The 13,146-nt window shown below is 44.0% G+C and overlaps 2 protein-coding genes across 2 annotated transcripts in view; one reads left to right on the plus strand and one right to left on the minus strand.

Annotated features, from left to right (window-relative positions):
• parpbp (PARP1 binding protein) overlaps positions 1–12,112 on the minus strand; it is a 52,600-nt gene extending 40,488 nt beyond the window's left edge. Inside the window, exons 1-3 of the mRNA XM_078221116.1 lie at positions 12,097–12,112; positions 3,708–3,861; positions 455–688 (exon numbers count right to left, since the gene is read on the minus strand). Of these exons, the coding sequence (XP_078077242.1) occupies positions 455–688; positions 3,708–3,857 (384 nt within the window). The 5' untranslated portion in view covers positions 3,858–3,861; positions 12,097–12,112. The remainder of the gene's footprint in view (positions 1–454; positions 689–3,707; positions 3,862–12,096) is intronic.
• Positions 12,113–12,207: 95 nt separating this feature from the next.
• The window catches only part of nup37 (nucleoporin 37), a 29,892-nt gene continuing 28,953 nt past the window's right edge, over positions 12,208–13,146 (plus strand). Inside the window, exon 1 of the mRNA XM_078221120.1 lies at positions 12,208–12,486. Coding sequence (XP_078077246.1) covers positions 12,325–12,486 — 162 coding nt within the window. The 5' untranslated portion in view covers positions 12,208–12,324. The remainder of the gene's footprint in view (positions 12,487–13,146) is intronic.

A 13,146-nucleotide genomic window follows, 5' to 3' on the forward strand; every position in this document is an offset into this window, starting at 1 on the left:
AGTTTTTCAATCCTTTGGTGCAGTGGGTGCGGATGCGAAAGGTCCCATGGAATGATATTTGATTTGATTTATTATTGTCACATGTATTAGCATGCAGTGAAAAATATTGTTTCTTGTGCGCTATACAGACAAAGCATACCGTTCATAGGGAAGGAAGGGAGAGAGTGCAGAATGTAGTGTTACAGTCATAGCTAGGGTGTAGAGAAAGAACAACTTAGTGCGAGGTATTGAAGAAAAGGGAGTTTTCCTTGGTGTGGTGGCCAATTTTTATCCCTAAACCAACAAAGAAACATCCATAATTTACATAGAATTCAAAACAGAGAAACAGGCCATTTGGCCAGTGTTTATGTTCCACACAAGCCTCCTCCCAACTTGCTGCAAATCAATCGATAAGCATAGCCTTTAGTTTATTTTTTTTCCTTTTATACTTATCTATCTATCCCTTCGATCTCACCTTGGATAATATTGCTGCAGGATCACATTCAGGTTGTAACTTGGCACAAATCTTGTACACATCTATCAGGTCCACAGAGTTACTCTGGCTCAGAAAGTCTTGATATGTTTTTTGGATTTTGTTATATTCTTCTGGCACCTCTTCAAATTCGCTCAGCAACTCCAGCTTCTCTTGCACTAAGTGTTTCCATGACAGGAGCAGTTCACTTAAGGCTATGTTGAATTCTCCGTAGGACTGAGGATTAAATTCAAAACAGCATTCAACCCAAAATCCCATCCAGCCATTAGAAACAGAAAGAAAATGATTCAAAGAAAGTTATAAATTGCAAAAGCATTTCAGAAACAGTTATGGTTCAATTCCAATCAAGGCATGAGTCAAGTTTATTATTAAATTAGGAATTGCATGTGGCTCCCATTAACATGTTCTTAACTGTGAACTCTGACTCAATGGGTAGCACCCTTGTCTGTGAATCAGAGGGTTGTGTGTTCAGGTTCCCCTAAAGAGACTTGGTCACATAATCCAGGCTGATGCTCTACTTGGCACTGAGAGAGTTCTGCACAGCAACGATGTCATCCTTTGGATGAGATGCTAATTTGAGGCTACTCCTACCCTCGCAACCCCTCAGAGTTATTTGAAAAAGATATGGCATTCTCCCCAGTGTCCTAGCTAATATTTATCTCTGAACATACTTTGTTAAAAAAAAAATCTGAATATTTTCACATTGCATCTGTGTGATCTTGCTGCGGTCAAATTGGCTGCATCTTGTCCTACATTACAACAGTGGTGACACTTCTAAAGGTATTTAGTTGGTTGTAAAGTTGTCTGGCACACCATTGGGTTGTGAAGGGCTCTATATAAATGAACGGTCTTCCTTTAAATGTGACCTAGACATGGATAAAAGGAGGGGGCCAAAGGGAGCAACAAGTTGAATTCTGTAGCTACATCTACAGAACACAAGTCAGAGGGTGTCATGCTAAAAGTGTGCAGCCTCCTCTGGGCAAATAACACCAGTGAAAATGCTTGCCAGTTTCGTCCAATGATACACATGAGCCACAAGGCTGACCCCTGGTCTCAAATGTCTGAGTTATGAAGAAAGATAAGGGAAGTTACACTTTTCAGCTTTGTAAAGAACGGAGAGGCATTCAGAGATAATTATACAGTATAGAATTCTGGAACAGTACAGTACTGCTGGTGGCCATTTGGCCCATCGTGCCTGTGCCAGCTCTTCAAAAGAGATAATCAGTTAGTCCCACTTCCCAGCTTTTCCCTAATAACCATGCAATGTTTTCCTATTCCAATAGATATCCAATTTTCCTTTGAAAGATTGCATAACTGAAGTCCCTCAGCCCTGATACAATTCTGGTAATTCGCCCTCATGGCTGTTCCAAGGCTTTGACATCCTTTTTTCTGAATTCTGTTATGATTAAGAATGCACCAGGTTCAAAGGCAACTTTCAAAACAGAATTCACTTTATGCAAAGGAAACAGTTACAGATTATGGGTTTACAATCCACCTGGCCCCAAAATCCTTTACCCCTTAATCACCCACTTTATCAAATATTGGTCCAATTCTCTTAACTTTTCCTATACTATCTGCCTTTCTCAGCAATCCACACATATTGTCAAATCCATGCCAACCTCAAACAATTACTCATGGGATACAGAAGAGGTGATTTGATTGAGAATTTTAGGACTTTGAAAGGAGCTGATAGGGTAGATAGACATTTTTTTTTTTACACAAGGTGGAGAGTCTAGGATAGAACCATAGAGTCCCTCCAGTGAAGAAGGAGGCCATTCAGCCCATCAAGTTTGCACTAACTCTCCAAAAGATCACCTTACCAGGACCATCCCGCCCTATCTCCATAAATCTGTGCATTTACCATGGCCGATCCACCTAACCTACACACCTTAGACATTAAGGGACAATTTAGCCAGAAAATCAAAATTATGCGATTCAGAAGAGAAGTTGGTGTACACTACTTCATGCAGAAGGTGGGTGGGAAGTGTGATCCCAAACCAGAGGTGGAAGCATGAAACTGGATAAGAACCCTTGTCTTGATAGTTTATTGACAAAATGCAGCATTACACATGTCCTTTCCCCTCACCGACCAACACCTCGTACCCCAGCAGTCCCTTCTTTCTACTCTTGAATAAACCAATGAAACAAAAATAAATAAATTAACAAATTAACCAATCAAATTGACAGTCATATATACGGTCAGTCCCATACCGACAATACTAATTAACAGCCCTTTAAAGGACAAGTGTCTCTTGATAACTCTTTTGGGCAAAAATAAATAAGTAAATAAACAATTAACTGAAGAACCAACCTTTAAAGGGGCATGTCCCTTTTATATACACTTAATTGTAAACCAAAAATCAAAATCAGAAAGAAGAAAGATAGGCGATGTTAACCCCTGTAACTAAACCAAAACTGCAAAGGAAATTTAACTCACCCAAAACGTAATTCCTGAGGGGTGATGATGCACCCCAGCCCCCGTGGAGCTCATTGGTCACGCCCCCTCTCTCAAGCCAGCTGCCTGTGAATGTAGCTGTGGTAGAGGGACGGATAGTTGGATGGGACGATTCCTTCGACCACCCGCTGCCTGGGCACCTTGGCCAAGTTAAGGAGCAGGCTTACGAGGAGGTAGATCCTTTTTTATATGCACTCGAGATACTGAATGGATCAATACCCTCCATCTATTTATCCTTAACATTGAGTTTTCCCCATAAAAAAAAGCAGATGCCAACTCAATTAATACTTTCAAATTTGAGAGCAACACACTTTTGCTAAACATGTTTCATAGAATCCCTACAGTGCAGGAGGCCATTTGGCCCATCAAGCCTGCACTGACCACAATCCCACCCAGCCTCTATTCCCGTAACCCCTCATATTTACCCTGCTAGTCCTCCTGACACTAGGATTAATTAAGCTTGGCCAATTCACCTAACCAGCACATCTTTGGAGTGTGGGAGGAAACCAGAGCACCCGGAGGAAACCCACGCAAACACGGGGAGAATGTGCAAACTCCACACAGACTGTGACCCAAGGCCAGAATTGAACCTGGGTCCCTGGCTAACCACTGTGCCACCCGTGCTGCCCCGTGTTTATAGAAGGATATGGAGCCAAGCTGACTGGATGGAGTTAGCAAGCAGATGACCACAGTGAGTGGCAGGAGAGGCTCGAGGGGCTGAATGGCCTCCCTCTGTTCTTGTGTTGTCCAAGTTTGATTCCACTGATGATACCAACTTACCTCTTTGTTTATCTCAGCCATAGAAAGCTGCAAAACAATAAGCATGTTGTCTGCGCCACAAATAGTGGTCCTTTCATGCTCGGGTGATTGGCACCATCCTTTCCGGAATCTTCTGATCAACGCGAGTACCCTCTGCTGAAGAGAATCCATGTCCCTGAGTGACAATGAATAGACACCATAATAAGTGAAATAAACATCTACAAATTCAAGTAGTGAAGACATTGAGGTGAAGAATGAATGTTGTGGCCAAAAGGCCTGTTTCTGAGCTGTAATTTTCTATGGTTCTATAAGTGCAGGTCAGTGGGACTAGGCATAAAATGGTTCAGCACAGACAAGAAGGGCCAAAAGGCCTGTTTCTGAGCTGTAATTTTCTATGGTTCTATGTAGCAGCTGTATCTCAGAGATTCTATGATGGGATGCATCAATCATTCTTCACTCAGAATCTTTTGGTTCTTTGTGGAATTCGATTCTTTTCTGGAATGGATTTGTTGATCCATCAGCAAATTAAAAAGAGGCCGAGCCTGTCTTTAACCAATAGGAAGCTTGCACAAGACCCCCATCATCCACCAAGGAAACAACAACTTGTATTTATATAGCATCCTTAATGCAATAATCTTAATTAGACAATTACAGAGAGTCACCTAGTCAGGATCAATACACTTCTCTCATTAATCAGAAAGGCAGATTTCAGATGGTGGCATTGTGGTAATGGCTAAGGCACTGGGGGGACAAGCATTCAAATCCCACCACGGCAGCTGGTGGAATTTAAATCCAGTTAACCGATGGGCTTTTGCGACAATTGAAAGCTTGTCTCAATAATAATGACGATGAAACTATCATCTATTGTCGTAACACCTCATCTGGTTCACTAATGTCCTTTAGGGAAGGAAATCTGCCCCTACCTGGTCTGGCCTACTGGTGACACCAGACTCACAGCAATCTGGTTGACTCCGAACTGCCCTCTGAAATGGTCGATCAAGCCACTCAGTTCAAGGGGCAGTTAGGGATGGGCAACTGGTCTTGCCAACAATGCCCACATCCCATAAAAGAATAAAGAACAAAAGATTAGCAAAAACTGAGAATTTGATGTTACATGTAGGCCATCTGAACTCCCAATTCTCCAGATCATACAATCATAGAATCCTTACAGTGCAGGAGGAGGCCAGTTGGCCCACTAACCACAATCACACCCAGGACATAACCCCATGCATTTATCCTAGCTAGTCCCCCTGACACAAGGGGCAATTTAGCATGGCCAATCCGCCTCACCTGCACATTTTTGGACTGCGGGAGGAAACTGAAGCATCCAAAAGAAACTCACGCAGATACGGGGAAAATGTGGAAACTCCACACAGACAGTGACCCAAGCCAGGAATCCAACCCAGGCCCCTGACACTGTGAGGCAGCAGTGCTAACCACTGTACCACCCTCTCTGAGGGCACACTAAAAGTGCAACAGGAATATTACTGGCAGATCGCCCATGGTGCTGAGTTAGAGAATCCACTGATTTTTTAAAAAATCAACAAAATGTGACTGGGGAAGAATTACAGGAAACAAGTGTGACACTTACACCAAGTTATTTTGAATAAGACATGAAACATTTGATACAATATAGAACTGAGGGAGACCATTTGGCCCATCATGCATGTGCCAGCTCTTTTGAAGGGGCGATCCAATTAATCTGACATGACTGCAGATGTTTCCTTTCAAAATACATATCCCCAAATGCTCTTTGAACATTGCATTGAATCAGCAGTCATTATGCAATGAGCTAGAAATCTAGAGGACTTCATTAATGATCCAGAGACATGACTTCAAATTCCACTACAGCAGCCGGGGAAGAATTTAAATCCAGTTAATTAAATAAATCTGCAACAAAAAGCTGGTCTCAATAATGGTAATCATGAAATTATTGGATTATCATGAAAATAGTCATCAAGTCCACTTTATGTCCTTAAGGAAAGGAAATGCCTTCCTGATCCGGCTTGGTGTTCTCAGACTCACTGTGCGGTCAACTCTTAATTGCCCTTTCAAAATGGCCTCACGAGCTACTGGGTTAAAAGCAGTTAGAGATTGGCATTAAATATTGGTTATGCCAACAATGACCACATCCTATATATGAAATATCTTCTATCCCTCCTCTAAGGTCTTTACATTCAAAACTTGGGGTCATAAATATAAGACAATCTCTAATAAACACAAGAAAGAATTCAAGAGAAACTTCTTTACCAAGATAATGGTAATCACGTGACCATAGAAATCATAGAAACCCTACAGTACAGAAAGAGGCCATTTGGCCCATCGAATCTGCACCGACTACAATCCCACCCAGGCCCTACCCCCATATCCCTACATATTTTACCCACTAATCCCTCTAACCTACACATCTTAGGACACTAAGGGGAAATTTAAGCATGGCCAATCCACCTAACCCGCACATCTTTGGATGTGGGAGGAAACCGGAGCACCCGGAGGAAACCCACGCAGACACGAGGAGAATGTGCAAACTCCACACAGACAGTGACCTAAGCCGGGAATCGAACCCACGTCCCTGGAGCTGTGAAGCAGCAGTGCTAACCACTGTGCTACCGTGCCGCCCCATTTGAAGCAAATAGCAGACATTTAAAGGGAACCTGGATGAGTGCGAGGAAGGATAGATTCAAAGGGTTAAAGAGAGCTAGGAGGAGACTCGTGTGGAGCATAAATGGAGAAGTGGGACTGAAAGGGCTGTTTCTGTGCTGGGAATTCTGCGTGAAATGTAGTGTCCAAAATTAAACAGTACCCCAGCTAAGGCCTGGTTTTGAAATACTGTTGTTTTGTGTTTCTCTCTACCACAGTTCAGGATAAATTGGCTATTGCTACAGATGTGACTTGACACATTAATGCAGATTACATTGTGCATCAGATACAAGTCGGAAGAAACATAACTAGGACACATGCACGTACGCGCAGACAATCTTACTACAAAACAGTGCAAATAGCCTCTGCTTGTCAGTAATCACAGCTACCTGGTGTGTTCAATGAGTAGCGAGCCAATTCTGGGGTTTTTTGTTCGGACTTAGCCAGGTCCCCCTTTCATTCAGTCAATGCCAGATTCCTTCTTTAAGTACACAAATCACATTTACTGAACTCAATGAAAGAACTAAACCATGTCTGGCACCAGGAATCTATTTTCCTTCCAGAATCAAGACTTAACTTCCACCTAGCTCAGAAGTCGGTCCAGCATTACGCAATGCCACATTTCTAACCCTGAATCAGAACAACTAACGCATTGGGTTGCCCATTGGTGCCACTGTTTGTTTTGTGTAAGGTACAAGATGTTATGCAAAATGGTTCGAAACTCTCACTTGTTTTCCCATTATATTAGATTGTCATTCTGGACTAACCCAAGCCCTAATCTGTCCGGTCATGGCAGGGCTAGTTCAGGTACCTGTTTTACACCTTGCCCAATTTTAACTCTCCATTGACTTGGGAGTGTAAGATCTGGCAGGTTGCAAAATGAGCATCTGATTAGAATCTGCTCGGAAGGTTAGGTTCAAAATCAGGCCATTCATTTCTCGAGTCTTGCTGAAAAGGGAGACATATTTTGTCAAAGCTTTTCATCTTGTATTCATCAGGACAATTCGCAAGAATACCAATGTCAGGAGAAACATCAAATTTATACTGTATGAGAAGAGAGTGCTGATTGGTTGAAAAGTGGACTCTCGTCGGTAGAGGCCTTGTCGTGGTGAATGCACCAGTTGACGGTAACTGACAGTTAACTGCCAAACATTCACATCTGCTATGCCAATTTGTGATTGGGCTGTCACTTGTACAAAGTTCTTGCCCAGAAGAAATATGCATGGTTTAGCGGTGCTCGACAGTGAGAGGTTATGTTCATTCACTCACTGCAAATCTCAGGAGCCTGCTGCATAAACCCATAATTCTCACTGGTACACTGGAAGATTAAGAAAAATTGCAAGATTGCTCCAAACGCTGAGAAAACCCCTGCAACTGGGGTGGGGCAGAAATGTGGGATGGTAATAAAGATTGCAATTTTATATTTGTAGGTGATGTGTAAAGGCCAACATTTGTTTCCCATCCTTAGTTCACCTGAACCACTGGAGTCTATACAGTTATCACAATGGCATTAGGAAATGAATTGCCAGTGACAATAAAGCAATGGCAGAAATGCCCAAGATGGAATGGTACGCGACTTAGAAATGTGAGAAAAATAAGGAAAGAATAGAAGCACAGTTAATGTAGGGAGGAGTTATACAATAAATGACAGAGTCATCAGGAGTACAGAAACACAGAGGGACCTAGGTGTGCAAGTCCACAAATCCTTGAAGGTGGCAACACAGGTGGAGAAGGTGGTGAAGAAGGCATATGGTATGCTTGCCTTTATAGGACGGGGTATAGAGTATAAAAGCTGGAGTCTGATGATGCAGCTGTATAGAACGCTGGTTAGGCCACATTTGGAGTACTGCGTCCAGTTCTGGTCACCGCACTACCAGAAGGACGTGGAGGCATTGGAGAGAGTGCAGAGAAGGTTTACCAGGATGTTGCCTGGTATGGAGGGTCTTAGCTATGAGGAGAGATTGGGTAAACTGGGGTTGTTCTCCCTGGAAAGACGGAGAATGAGGGGAGATCTAATAGAGGTGTACAAGATTATGAAGGGGATAGATAGGGTGAACGGTGGGAAGCTTTTTCCAAGATCAGAAGTGACGTTCACGAGGGGTCACGGGCTCAAGGTGAGAGGGGCGAAGTATAACTCAGATATTAGAGGGATGTTTTTTACACAGAGGGTGGTGGGGGCCTGGAATGCGCTGCCAAGTAGGGTGGTGGAGGCAGGCACGCTGACATCGTTTAAGACTTACCTGGATAGTCACATGAGCAGCCTGGGAATGGAGGGATACAAACGATTGGTCTAGTTGGACCAAGGAGCGGCACAGGCTTGGAGGGCCGAAGGGCCTGTTTCCTGTGCTGTACTGTTCTTTGTATTCAACTTCCCGAAACACCATGAAGGCTCTAAGGACAGTGTGGGACTGGAGTCATGTCTGGGCCAGTCCAGGTAATGACAGTAAGTTCCATTCCCCAAGAGGCATGAGTGAATCATTTAGGTTTTCATGGTTGTTTCCCTGGTGTCAGGCCATAAATTGCCAGATTTATCAAATTTAATTTTCCAATTTACCATGTTGGGAATTTGAAATTCTGATTTTGCTAGTTCAGTAAGTCGAATTATGAGATTACTATATCCAGTGAGGCACTGTGTATTGCTGACAACCAAAAGTTTCACACTTAGAAATTAGTCATTGTTGACAGTTCCAAACATAACAATTAGACATTAAACTGTTTGTGCATCTTGACTTAGGGACATAGGACTTAGGAGCAGGAGTAGGCCATTCAGCCCTTCAAGCCTGCTCTGCCTTTCAGTATGATGGCGGACCTGGCTGTGGTCTCCACTCCACTTTCCTGTCTCTCTCTCTCTCTCCTCTCCCCCCCCCCCCCCCCCCCAATCCCCTTGTCTATTGAAAATCTGTCCAACTCTGCCTTGAATTAATTCAATGACCTATCCTCCACTGCCCTCTGGGGAAGAGAATTCCGCAAACTAATGACCCTTTGAGAGAAAATAATTCTACTCATCTCAGTCTTAACTGCAGACCTCATCTTTTAAACTGCATCTCATGGTTTACGCCTTACCCACAAGTGGAAAATCCTCCTGGCACCCACCCTGTCAAAGCCCCTCAGAATCTTGTATGTTTCAATAAGATCAGAATATATTAATAATCATACTTATTAACAGTAAAATAAGATGTAACACTCCCCATTCGATTATGATTTTAGTTTGTTAGCTATTTAAGGAACTACCTAAGAGTGTGAAATAGATCCAATCATAACTTTCAAAGGGGAATTGGATTATAGATCACCACTGATGCACAGTAGTAGCAGTATGTATTATCTCCAAGATGTATTGCAGTAACTGACCAAGGTTCCTTTGACAGCACCTTCCAAACCTACAACCTCTTCCATCTAGATGGACAAAGGCAGCCGATGCACAGGGGAAAAAAAACACCTGCAAGTTCCCCTCCAAGCCACACACCATCCTGACTCAGAAATATATCGCAATTCCTTTGCTGGATCAAAATCCTGGAATTCTCATATTGTGGGAGTACCTATCCCACATGGACTGCAGCAGTTCAAGTTAGTTCACCACCACTTTCTCAACGGTAATTAGGGATGGGCAATAAATGTTGGTCAGTATTGGGACCTTTGCTTTTCCTGATATGATCTAGATCTTGGTGTGCAGGGGACAATTTACTGTGAAAAGAACAATATAGAATTTCAAAAGGACATAGACAAATAAGTTCAGAGTGTGGAGAAGTGATGCATTTTGGCAGGAAAAACATGGAGACACCATATAAAATAAGGAGTATAATACCTAAGGGTGTGCAGGAGCAGAGGGAGCTGGGTGTATATGTGCATAGATCACTGAAGGTGGCAGGTCAGATGGAGAGAGCAGTTAATAAAGCATACAGTATCCTGGGTTTTATTAATAAGGGCAGAGTACAAGAGCAAGGAGGTTATGGTGAATTAATACAAGATATTAGTTAGATCCTAGCTAGAGTATTGTGTATAGTTCAGGGTACCACACTACGGGAAGTATGTGAAAGCATTGGAGAGAGTGCAGAAGAGGTTTACAAGAATGGTTTCAAAGGTGAGAATCTTTAGTTATGAGGCTAGATTGGAGAGATTGGAACTGCTCTCCTTGTAGACAAGGCGGCTAAGAGGAGATTTGATAGAGGTGTTCAAAATCACAAGAGGGCTGGACAGAGAAGATAGGTTATTTATTCGTGTCACAAGTAGGCTTACATTAACACTACTGTGAAAATCCCCTAGCCGCCACACACCGGCGTCTGTTTGGGTACACAGAGGGAGAATTTAGCATGGCCAATGTACCTAACCAGCACATCTTTCGGACTGTGGGAGGAAACTGAGGCACCCAGACAAAACCCTCGCCGACATGGGGAGAACATGCAGACTCTGCACAGACAGTAACCCAAGCCAGGAATTGAACCCAGGTCCCTGGCACTGTGAGGCAGCAGTGCTAACCACTATTACCGTTTGGCCTGTGTATGGAGAGTAATTGTTCTCCTTCGTAAAATAATCAAGAATGAGAGGGGGCAGATTTGAAATAATTTGCAAAAGTAGTAAATGTGATGTGAAAAAACACTTTTTCACACAGCAAGTGGTTGCTTCTGGAAAGCGCTGCCAGGAAGTGTGGTGGAGGCAGGTTCAATCGAGGCATTCAAGAGGGCATTAGATGATTATTATAGAAACAAAAGTGCAACGGTATGGGGAAAAGGCAGGGGAATAGCACTCAGTCACGGTGCTCATTAGGGGAGCCAGTGTAGACATGATGGGCCAAATGGTCTCCATCTACACCTTAACAATTCTATTAGCTTGCCAGCAATGTTCACATCCTATAAAAGAATGGTGGGGGTGGGGGGTGGGGGGGGGGAGGGGTGTAGAGAGAGAGAGAGCCTGAAAAGATAACATTTTCAGGACTTGGGAATAGAGCAGGGAGAGTGGAATTAATTGATAAATCTTTCAGAGAGCTAGCATTAGCCAAATGGCCTCCTTCTGAGATGTACGATTCTGTAACAGCATTTGATTGCAAAGCTGTAATGTTCAAAAACGGTATTGACACTCCCACTGACCCCTGACAACTGCTTACACGTTTGCCTGGGAAGACTTGTAATTATCAACAGATTGCCAGGGGATCTCTGCCTGTCCTAAACAATAGGCTGGACGAGAACAGGCGCAGAACAGTAAATTAAACCTGAAGGACTCCTCTGGATTGGCCAACGGTTCCGGGAGCAGAATTTCAAACTCTGAACAACGGTGAACAGGATAGAAAGTGTAGAGAATCGCAGCCACACCGAACTCACTTCATTACAACTTCTTCAGGTTACTGGTAAAAAGCTACAAAGCGTACCCCAGCTTTCCTCCTCGGTTAATAAGCCTCCCAGAATCGGCAATTTAAAAAATAATCATGGGCGTTCAGAAGACAGGCTGAAAACACATATGGGGCGGGGAAATCACAAATATCCAGAGGAAAGCACGAGCGTTTGGTTGTTTCAGTAAAAGAGGCATCAAACCAAAGCTCATTTTATTCAAATTGCTTGCAACTTAGACTTGCGGTGGAAATGGGGCGAGAGGTCAGTGAGGAAACAAACTCACCAACTGTCAGTGGTGTACAAACTGCTTCCAAACTCCACTGTCACCACCTAGAATCCCAAATATCCCCCTATTTAAAGTTAATACTGACCATGCACACTACTTTAATACCCCCCTTCCCCCCGGGGTCCTGAGGCTATCCTGGGGCACAGGAAGATCCCATCCATACCTGGGTAACTCCAGCTGTCTCTGGATGGTTTAAAAGTCCCGGGGCTGCGGGAACCAATCAGAGCGGCCGCGCGACAATGTTGCACTTTCCACTCGGAAGGGAAGCGGCCGCGGCCAATCAACGGGCAGCGCGAGTGTCTGAAGGTTCCATCGCGGGAATCCCTGGGTTGTATCCAATCTGAACGTTCCACCGGGGATTCCCCTGCGCCGGGACCCGGCACACACAGAGATGCTGGTGAACGAGGGGGCGGCGCGGTGTGCCAGCCACTCGGTACCGAGCGAGGAGACGGTGCACGTGGTGGAGTTTAACCCTTTCGACAGCAGCGGCGCCGGCAGCCTGCTCGCCTACGGCGGGGACAACTACATCGTGGTGGGGAGCTGCCGCTTCCAGGTGGGCTGACTGGGACCCCCCCTTCCCCAAACCTCAGGTGTCACAAGGGAAAAGGGGTGCACCTGCATTACTGTAATTAAGTCGGGCAATGCAGCAGCCATTATTTGTGCACAGCAAGATCCCACAACGTTATTTTTCAGTTTAAAGTTTATTGATTAGTGTCACAAGTAGGCTTACATTAACACTGCAATGAAGTTACTGTGAAAATTTCCTAGTTACCACACTCTGGTGCCTGTTTGGGCACTATAGAATCCCGATAGTACAGAAGGAGCCATTCGGCCCATCGAGCCTGCACCAACAACAATCCCACCCCATCCCCCCAAAACTATGGTCAATTTAGCATAGCCAATCAACCTAACCAGCACATCTTTAGACTGTGGGAGGAAACCGGAGAACCCAGAGGAAACCCACGCCGACACGGGGAGAACGTGCAGACTGCACACAGACAGTGACCCAAGCCGGGATGATTAAATAAAAAGCTTGCATTTATGCAGTGCCTCTTGCCACTCCAGGATGTCCCAAACCACTTTTTTTTATAGCCAACGAAATACTGATTTTTTTTTAACCAAATAACTGCAGATGCTGGAATCTGAAACAAAAACAGAAAATGCTGGAAAATCTTAGCAGGTCTGTCAACATCTGTGGAGAGAGAATAACTGA

Source organism: Mustelus asterias, chromosome 9 (assembly GCF_964213995.1).
Source record: "Mustelus asterias chromosome 9, sMusAst1.hap1.1, whole genome shotgun sequence".
In the NCBI taxonomy this organism is placed as follows: domain Eukaryota; kingdom Metazoa; phylum Chordata; class Chondrichthyes; order Carcharhiniformes; family Triakidae; genus Mustelus; species Mustelus asterias.